The following is a 10,767-nucleotide window of genomic DNA, read 5'->3' on the forward strand; positions in this document are numbered from 1 at the left end:
AAGAAGAAACTAAATAAAGAATCAACATCAATCAAACTTGGTATTGTAAATATTCAGAGAGTTTCTTCAGCAAAGTTCTTCGGTGTTATTATTGATGATGACCTCTCTTGGTCTAATCATATTGGTGACATCTGCAACAAATTGTCTAAAATTATTGGTGTCATGTTCAGATTGAAATCTCTCCCTAAAAGTATTCTCAAAATGATATACTATAAAATTGTGTACCCTTACTTTATGCTATTATTGTCTGGGCAATGCTGCTTTAATTTATCAAGATAGATTGTTTAAATTACATAAACGTGCAATAAGAATTATTAATCATTCTTCTTACCCATACCAATCCAGTATTCTACTCATTAAACATGTTGCAATATAGGGATGTATATTTATTACAAGCAGGTGTTTTTTTAAATGTCATTACAATCTTCTTCCTGATTTCATTTCTAAATTGTTTATATTAAACTGTAATATTTATAGATACATGATTTCATTTCTAAATTGTTTATATTAAACTGTAATATTTATAGATACATGTATAATACTAGAAATGCTCAAAATTTTCATTTGCTATTGACTCGTACAGTACTAACCCAAAACACAATCATTTTTCCGAAGGACTTTCTGTGGAACACTCTACCTCATTAAACACATAATTCTGCGAGTGTAAATGTATTTAAATGTAGGTGTAATCAATTTATTTGGTCAAATTGATTATTTGAATTCTAGACATATTTTATTTGTCTGTATGTCTGTTGTCTTGATTTGTGTATCGTATAATGTTTAGTTACGAATATATTTCATATTTGTTCATTATAAAAAAGTTCCAACCTTTGTATAAGGATTATGTTTCCTTCCTTGTCCAATATGTTCTTAATGTGTATTTTAAGATACACAGCTCATTGTTATATTTAATGTTGTCTGTTTTTACTGAATGAAATAAAATTGAATTGAAATTGAATCGAATAACTGGAAAAAGATTACAGATTACAGATTACAAAAGTCCGTTTAAACCTACATACACGGAATGAATGTGATGTTACTTAAGATACCATGAATAATATGTGCAGTCAGCAATGTACTATTTATAACGCATACACGCTTATTGGAAGTTACACAGACAGTTATATCCTTACTGTATTGATCTCTTTGCATGGTCCGCCGGTGTATTATGTGCACAGCTAGCAAAAAATCAGAGGTCCATGCATGCGGATGTGACCATTATTATTATTAGTACTTAAAATAGTAATCATGGCATTATTATGGCATTACAATCCATCGCGAGTGCCTTAATTGCACCCTCCTCAAAACCATACATTCCCCTTACCCCCTGAAACGTTAAGGTGACACTACACAACCCCGAGCAGCTGTGTGCTACGGCTGCGCGTATAGCTGTGTACGGCGCCACCGCAAGAAGCCTGTGCGATGTTCGCAAAATGCCCGTCCGATGTTTGCATAGAGTACTCTCGCTCCACATGCCACGTGCATTAAAAAAAAAAAAACAGGCATTTTCTTCGAAATGGCCCCCCCCCCCCCCCCCCCCACTCCGGGAAGCGCAGAGGGATGCCATGCGTGTTCCCAAAATCTCCGGCTCGTAACAAAAGAAAAAGGCCTATCCGTATAGACTTTACACACCGGACTTTTGCTGAAATGGCGGGGGGGGGGGGGTGCTGAAAAGGCTCGTATAACAAAAGAAAAAGGTCTACCCGTATTGACTTTACACAGCGGACTTACGCTGACAAAAGGCGGGGTGCTGGGAACACGCATATGCGTACCCTAAATAACACTGAGTGAGGGGGGGGCGGTCGAAATGGACCAGACGCAGACAATGATTCTGATTATTTTGCTTGCCATGAAAGAGAAAATGTATTGTCTGTTTTCCATTTGTATCAGAAGTATCTACGGCATTAATTTTTCTTCGTGTTGCATGCACAAACACGCACACATACATACAAACAACAGGCGCACATAATACACACCCACTCTCCACTATGCTCCATTGTAAATCTGTCTTACTCTGTCTAATTTGTCTGACATCATGTATTATTTAGCATTTGCCATAGCTTCAGGACATTTTTTTGGATGGCTACCCCGGACTTACATCCCGCAAAAGAAACATCTACGACAACCATAAACCCTTAAAAAACTACCCCCCCCCCCCATAAAGCTTTTGTTACTGCACCTCTAGAAAGGGCCGTTTTCCCGGTGGTAGTTGTCTCGAGGGGATTGCGGAATATAAAGATTTATGCCAACATGATTTAAATTGACTTTCAAAGATGAGATATTATGTAATTTAAAATCAGTACGTATTCCATACATGGCATGTTAAGATAAATCCGTACAAAGATGTGACACTATTTTCTTATACAAAGTCATGTTGCCCGTCTCATGAACTAACTCTGCATTAATCTTTGTTTTCCTCTTTAATAACACAGTATCCTGATGTCACCATGCCTGTGTCTCTTGGTGAATGGCGTGTCAGGATTGGCACGTTCATGCGACGTCGTAGGAAAGAATACGACTACCACTACTTTTGGAGGAAACTTCACAACTTAATGAAAAAAGCCAAGAATGCTGAGCCACCCAAAGAAAACAACAATCCTGAGTGTAACATATCTCGCACTGGCTCTTCTCCTGATGCGAATAGATCTCCAAGCAACACGACCGGTCAGTCTGCATCTTCTTACAATGTCAACCTTAATACCGCTCAAACAGGGCCTTCACGTGACGTCAACAATGGCAAAGGTAACGCCAGCTCACCGACTCTCTCACAATCTGACGGCCCAGAGTGTGATGTCAGTGAGAGTGGATTCCCACGCGATGTAAACAACCCCGGTCATAACGATGTCTCTCACTCTGAGTCTTCATGTGCTCAAAACAGTGGTTTTTCAATTGAAAAAGAGACCAACCCTGTCCCTGGTATCACGGTCGTGACATTTCCAGTTCCCCAACCCTGTGTAGAAGACGAATTGGACAATAAAGACATCGCCATTAATCTCATGTCACATGAATACACCCCGAAATCCGCTCAAATAAGTAAAACAGACAAACCTGAAGTTGACACATCAGAGTCGCACTCACATGTACCTGCAGACGTTCGTGGCGAGACAGATCGTATCAATCGAGACAAGGAGGAAACATCAGACTCTGCACCGTCAGGGATAGAAGACCAATCATTGGACCTATCACCTAAACACAGGATAGATGCAACGAATAATACCGACCAAAGAACATCATCCATCAAGGTATGATTGATATGCATTTCCTAGAACCTCACTACTCACATAAAAACATCAAAGAATCAAAACAGTGAGACAAACATGCGAACAATAAATCGGAATAAAAACTGTATAAAATGATTATTTTTGTAAACGGGGTTTAAACCAGAACATGTAACTAGGAAAATTGGAGCTAAAAAGATGTATTATGAAGGAGAGCTTCTTTAAATTTGCTGTGCAAAGTGTAGGTATGACGTTTGTGACAACCGTAAATAGTGGTAAAATTTCACTTAACCCTTTCACAGAATTCTTATACTCCCGTGATTCTCCTTTTTTTCCTTCAAATAATGTCTGATTATTCTTTTGAAAATCGTCTTTTGTCCATAAGTAATAGAATATCATGAATTGCCCGCCCACCTTGTCCAATGGCTACATGTACACCCTTCTATCATCTGCCTGCGCTAATTATTGTTGTATTATGAATTTAAGAATAAACTAGAAACCATTGATATAAAGATCCCCGCAAGAAATACATTGTGGCACAATAATGTCATCTCAGTATGACATGTAGATAGTATTCAGAGTTAAAATTGTGTCATCTATTCGTAATTTTCTCTTCATTCTTAGGAAGTAGCGGAGTATCATGATTCCCCGATCTATCCGGTCCTCGGATCAGGAACAACCAGTGGTGAAGCAGATGAAACTAAAGGGAATGACTGTCCAGACATGACCAACATACTTCTATTGAGATCCGGTGATGTAGAACAAAACCCTGGCCCAAATGATAAGTAAGCACGATGAAAGAGCGACTTTGGATCTTATTCTGTCCATTGAGGTACGCCCGACCCTTGGTAGGAGATCACATTTAAAGATAAACTTCATTAAACTTCAGACTAATTTCCATTCTAAATCCGATTATAAACTTTGGCAAAATACGAGCCAACGAATTTGTTGGTAAAACATATTAATTGGAATATACCAATTGATCAATGAAAGCAAATGGTGACAGTAGAAGTTTCGCGTATTTCCGTTATGTTAACAAGTCCTTATTTTGCAATGTTTTTGGAGTGCTTGCATTCTAGCAAATGTTGGAACTTATTTTAATGCAATGCAAACAAGGGTATTCACTCGAGATGATAGTCAAAGGAAATTCCTTTGAGTATAAAACCTCACAAATATATGTAAGCTGTATATGTTTTTTTTTCTTTCTTTTGTCTAATGATTTAGACCTGGGAACCTGACCGACCTCGAACTATATCTCCTTGCTGACAGTATGGATCCATCAGATTTTAGGAAGGTCGGACTAGCTTTAGGATTCAATGAGGCTGAACTAAGTCGGTTTGAGAAAGATCAGATGGGCAACACTCTGTATGCTATCTATAAGATGCTTTACGAATGGCGGAAGAGAGTATGTGATAGCGAGGCGAGGGAGGCGTTGGTGGTCACGTTACACCGAATTAAGCTGGTACAGCTTGCTGATAGCGTACAGAAAGGTACAGTATTACTCATATGCATGCGTACACACACGACCATCCTTACCAAAAACACCACCACCAAAAATCATTGGCCCTTCACCATGCGATCGTCAGGATGTTGTTTCTGATTGGTTCATTTTCTGTACCAGGAGCTAAGCCAATAAGGATGAAAACACTAGGCGACTTAAGGAGAATTTGTAGTTCCATGGTGACTTTATTAGATGGCGTACAGTAGATCATAACGTAATTCAATGGCGTGACCACTCTCCCCTCCTGTGTTCTTTCCTATTTGTTCAGTACACCATACACATGCTGAAATAGAAATACAGCTGTATATGTATTCCGAATGCATATTACCCTGAAACAGCAAAAACGTTTGATTTACTATCAAACACAGTACATGCTTCAATACTGGAAACAGACACTTACATGTGTATCAAACTGGATGTCCCTTCGGAACATTGTGAACACTTACAAACCCAACTTTACTCTCCAATGTAAACAATTAAACAAAATTCTTCTTCCACATTTCGAATTCCCCCTTATTTTGCGTACTGTATCATGCTACAGATCATTTGATTTTACCGGAAATATTATCGATGGAACATATACATGTACAAAAACAAGAACTCCAACTTCTTACGATTGTTCAAAACATCAATCGAAGCTCATCACAAACATTAGAAAATGAATTAACAAAAAAAAAAAAAAAAAAACAGAACAACATAAACAAAAAGCATTATGTCAAATACGTACAGCCATTATGGTTAAAAATCAATATGTATGTTAACATAAATGATTCGAAGCAACCTTGCAATCAAATAACTTCTTACAATTGTTCGAAATTACTTTAAAAACAAAATGAATTACTTATACAGTATTGAAGGGCCCTCTCCAATATTTTAAGTGGATTATTTGCTAGTAACTTCTTGTTTGCACGAACACATCGATTTTAGAATATGGTTAATGTAGACAACACTTTAAACTCTCACCAAATTAATGTTTTGGGCAAGTTTGAAAAAAAGAAGATGATATCTGCAAATATATATATATCAGTACACAAAAAGCGTCCACAATTCTTAAACAAAGTGGAAAAATATAATTGATTGATAAAGTTTTAAAATTACTATGTGGCATGCCTCTTAAACCATTCCTAGCCTAAATACAAGGACACGCAGTTTGGACTCTAAAGTTGATATGAAATACAAAATGAATTTCCAATAAGTAAAAAAGGAACGTCAGGAAATTCCTGCACAGAACCACTAGCATCTAAAAAACCCATAGTAACATTGACATACTTGTGGATTTAATATCATAAAGCAAAGAAAGAACCGCTAGCATCTGACATTCCAACTGTAATATTTACATACGTATCGAGTCTCAGAGTCATAGTTTAAGGACAGACTCTAATAAGTTTAATCATAACCATGAATTGTATTTACAGTGTATGCGCTTGGAGAGCAAAATAATTATTATGTTTTATTTATATTAATGTAAAGTGCATTGAGCATGTTTATGTAAAGGCTATGTACGTATGTACGTATGTATCTAGTTGGAACAATATCCGTTCCGGTATATCCATATTTGGTCCTACATCAATAACACCCCCTACCCCCTAAAAAAATGCCTAAAATTCCCCGAAAACAAACACATATGATTTCTCCTTTATTATTTCTATTTCTTATTATTGAGTACAACAAACAAAAATTACTTTCATGCGTCTTTTCCAACAATATACACATTCTCCAATTCTCTATTACCCTCTCTCTACCTACCTTAATATCATGATATACAGATTAAAATTACAGAAGAATGGACAAAAAAGGGGCGGGGACATAACATCATCATTACTTACACAAAAAGATAGATACACAATCCGGTTAACGATTGACCTGTTGAGAGAACATGCGATAGTGGATAGGCTATAGATCAAAGCAACTGGTACTCTAAAGCACTCCGCGTGCTATACGATGTGATTAAGACCCAATTTGGGAATAATTTGCAATATATAGCATTTGACATGAACATTCAAACTTAAATTTTTAAATGAACGATGATTTAAATATATTTGTTCTAATATGATGAATGAAATTGAAGTTTGAATGGATTTCACGTTCCCTTCGAGGAGGAATAGCTACATCAGCTAAGAATCATAGTGACGTCATACAAATAGTGCGATCGTCTACGATTTAAAGCCGATTCTGTTTATATTCTGACTAGAAAGCTTAAATGTTGTATTATAAATATTAACCACGATAACATATTATCATTATTAACAACCAACATTAGGAAAAGAAATTAAAAAAAAGAGAGGTCAATCAATTTTCAGAATTAAAGTTAGAATTAAGAAAATACAATTTAGTTAGTGATAATAGTCGAATTTGACTGATTGCCATATAATGCTGAACAACAACAACAAGGTTCGGTAGTTACTAAAGGCGACTTACAGCAAGCTGCACGCAAGTGTCGACTTTCCGTGCAATCAGATGACTATTCTATTTTTTGAGGACGATCATTGGATCGATAGAGCAGCAAAGCCGCCATGATTAAAGGCTACTATATAACGAGTTTCATTGCAATAGTTAACGTTTATTTATAGGGTTTCATAGATACTGTTGTATACTGCAATATAAGAGAGAGAGAGAGAGAGAGAGAGAACCGAGGGGGAAGGGGGGGGGGCAATTCCAAGGTGATTTCTTCCATGTTGTTGCTGCTGATGGTAGTACTGCTGTTGTGTGATATTAAAACACTGGTCATATTTTTCTAGTCATGTTAAAGACAACGTTCTTCACCATTCTCATCACAGGTCAGGTTGGTGATCACATACCGTCCATGACAGAGAAGGAAATCCAACTGGTTGCTGAAGAGGTCAAACACTATTTGGCAATTCATCTATGCCAGATTCAAGCCGATCCACTGAACAGTGAACTTGTACTTGAATTCAAACGTATCTTCACCAATCTAACGTTGATGGAAGAAGACAAAGGTACAAAACTCAAGACACCGCTTCTCTACGATGACCTCCTCAGGACCAAAGTCAACGGAACCTATCCCAAACGGTTGTTGGTAGAAGGTGAAGGTGGTGTAGGGAAGACCACTTTTTGCGCCAAGATCGCTTGGGATTGGATCCACGGAAAAGCCTACCAAGATTTCAAACTGGTTCTTGTCATCCTCCTTCGCAAGACAGAGGGCAAGACTGTTGGAGAGATAGTGAAGTCGTATCTTTCTGACAACAATCCCGTCACAGCCAAACAGCTAGACAAGCACATCTTCTCAAATCCGGATGACGTTTTTCTTGTCCTGGACGGCCTAGATGAGTTTGCTGTCGATCTTGACAGCAATCAGCAAGTCGCCCTGATCACTCTCAATCATCTGTTCAAGTCAGGGACAGTACTAATCACATCGAGACAATGGAGATCAGATGAGATTAGGAAGAATGCCGATCTCAGAAAGGTGTTTGCTTTCATTGCTGTAGAAGGTTTCTCTGCTGAAAACCTCTCTTCTTACATCACCAAGTTCTTTCATCCAGATGCAGCTTCCTCTGAAGATCTGAACCGATTCATATCGAACAACGATGTGATCAGAGAGAACATGGCTCCCTACCCCATATACACAGCCATGCTGTGTATCATGTGGAAAGAGTTTGATGGAGAGCGCCGAGAGGCAATGTCCAAGCTGCAAACATTTTCCCAGCTCTTCAATCAGATGATTGACTTTTTGGTTGATCATCACCTATCAAAGCACATTCCATCTTCAGGTATTGTTGAAGGCAAATTAGGGGATCATTGTTCAGATATTCGTCCACACCTGATTTACATTGGGTGGATTGCCTTCCAGGGACTTCTCGAGAGACGGTTAGTATTCACAGAAGAAGAGTTTCAGAGCTATCCAGAGTCCATCGATGTAGGTTGTAAAGTTGGTGTACTCACCAAAGAGAAGAAAATTCTTCCGAGGCGAGACAGAAGAAATAATCCGAAATCAGTGGTCCAATCAGTGCAGTTTCCCCATAAGCTCTTCCAGGAGTATCTATCCGGAATGTATCTTGCATCTCTTTACAACACAAACCGTAATGAGTATGACAGGCTGATAGCGAATATCATACAGGAAGCAGTGGAATACCGGTACCTACTGCACTTCACCTCGGCCCAGCAGAAGGGGGTCGGCTTGGATATCGTATCTCGTCTCATAGCGTTGAATCAAAAGCGCCAACCTGTCCGTATTGGTGATGGCTTCATCGTAGATGTAGCATACGAGAGCCAAGACCAAGCAGTGGCCAAATCAGTGGCGGATCATCTCTCCACTGATTCCAGCAAGACACTTGAAATCAACTTTAATATGCAGGCACACACAGTATCAGGGCATACTTTCATCATGAATCATCGCGATGTGGTAAGGAAAGTATAAACATCTCATTGTAGCAACGTATACATTTCATCTTTGTTTGATATTTTTGAGTGATAGAGTTTCTCTTTGATTTAAATTTCATTCTCTGAGACTGTAATAGGATGACGTCGTTTGGTTTGAAACCGTGGACTGTATACATATACTGTGTATACGAACGATGCTTTGAACCCCAACATGCGCTAATAAGGCAATGCATACTGTACAAACTTCTCGTCACCCAAATTCAACCAGAAGCTTGATAGAATACATTTCCTTTAAATCAGGAGCATGTTTAAAGCAACTTCTATGGATCTAGCATGGGTACAACTCCGATCATGATATTTAATTTGAACACTGCAATATACACGAACAAAATGAACTATTATTAACAGGAATTAATGAGCATTAGGACTTTAGTCTGTTAATAGGAGTTGTGATTTATTGTTATTGCAGTACAACTCGTCTTGCATGCATTTGCAATGAAACCTTGTTTATAAAATAACGCTTTTAATATCACCAATCCCAATAGGATTTTCAAGTGTATACTGTTCAAACCAATATGATAAAACGCTTACTTGAATTATTATGAGATAACGTACTGAACCCAATTTTTTTATATTTTGTGGGATAACAATAATTCCTTTAAAATACGTAATGTTGTTAAGATATTATTTGATGTTCATATCGATATCTAGATTATGAAAACAAAATAAGAACCAAACGGAAAATGGAAGGAAAAAAACGATTATTAAAAAGTCAGTATCAATGAAGGTGATTAATCAGGATAATATACTATTATGTTGATGGTTTATGTTTCTAGCCTCACAATATTATTTGTGTACATGTTCATTGTAGGATAATCTGATCATTGATAAACCATGTGGACGCACGGCTTCGGAAGACCTGGCTGAATTCATGTGCTCATCACGATCACTGAGATCTGTTACGATCCATCTTACTCGAGTTACTGGTACTATGCATGATGTTTTCTACTCGGTGCTTGCGAATAAAGCAGGCGATTCCAAGGTCAGTATAAATCTTTGTATCATCCACTTTGTCGTTTATTTGGTACATCATTCTTTAAAAAAAAAATGGATGCCATATTCAGTCAGAATAATGGTTTTCCTGGTGTCATAAGATCGAAATAACTTAGGAGAATACTGGGAAACAGAGATTTGGTTTTTAGAAAAGTACATTAATTTCAAACATCTTGAATTTATTTTTAATACAAAAAAGAGAGAATATTACATTTAAAAAAAATGAAAAGGTTAAATTCCAACGGCATTTGAAAGACAATACTAATTTTAAACTTCCCTCAAAACGAAAGGGCTTGAAAATGGCTTTTAGTGGGAAAATAACGACCAGTAGTTGTCGAATCGACTAAAGTGATTGCAACCACCTAAGCAATAGTTTGATTTTCATACCCTTTTACCGAATGGTTGTACGTTTTTTGCTGCACGAGGATTCAATCAGTCTAATTATGGCCATTACAAGTAGTGGGTTATTGATGTAGAGAAATGCCCATGTGAAGTCTAGAAGGACCGGATTTCCTTGCATAATTTGAATACTATGACACTGCTATTTTTTAAATTTTACAAATAGGACAAACATGACATATTCATAATTCCTGCAAAGTTCTACAGAATTTAATGTCGGCTGCAACAGGGACATAGTATCTTTACTATCTTTACTCG

The 10,767-nt window shown here is 37.5% G+C and overlaps 1 protein-coding gene across 1 annotated transcript; it reads left to right on the plus strand.

The window, feature by feature from the left end:
- Positions 1-2,435: 2,435 nt before the first annotated feature.
- Positions 2,436-9,094, plus strand: LOC115928173. Its single transcript, XM_030995061.1, has 4 exons — positions 2,436-3,242; positions 3,843-4,003; positions 4,443-4,708; positions 7,497-9,094. The coding sequence occupies exons 1-4, from the start codon at positions 2,448-2,450 to the stop codon at positions 9,092-9,094; spliced, it is 2,820 nt and encodes a 939-aa protein (XP_030850921.1). The 5' UTR covers positions 2,436-2,447.
- Positions 9,095-10,767: the final 1,673 nt, after the last annotated feature.

This window comes from Strongylocentrotus purpuratus, unplaced genomic scaffold, assembly GCF_000002235.5.
Source record: "Strongylocentrotus purpuratus isolate Spur 01 unplaced genomic scaffold, Spur_5.0 spur5_scaffold_21, whole genome shotgun sequence".
In the NCBI taxonomy this organism is placed as follows: domain Eukaryota; kingdom Metazoa; phylum Echinodermata; class Echinoidea; order Camarodonta; family Strongylocentrotidae; genus Strongylocentrotus; species Strongylocentrotus purpuratus.

Coding starts and splice junctions, on each gene's coding strand:
- LOC115928173 (XM_030995061.1), top strand. CDS start 2,448: ATGCCTGTGTCTCTTGGTGAATGGCGTGTCAGGATTGGCACGTTCATG. Junction 3,243..3,842: donor AAAGAACATCATCCATCAAG/GTATGATTGATA, acceptor CTTCATTCTTAG/GAAGTAGCGGAGTATCATGA. Junction 4,004..4,442: donor AACCCTGGCCCAAATGATAA/GTAAGCACGATG, acceptor CTAATGATTTAG/ACCTGGGAACCTGACCGACC.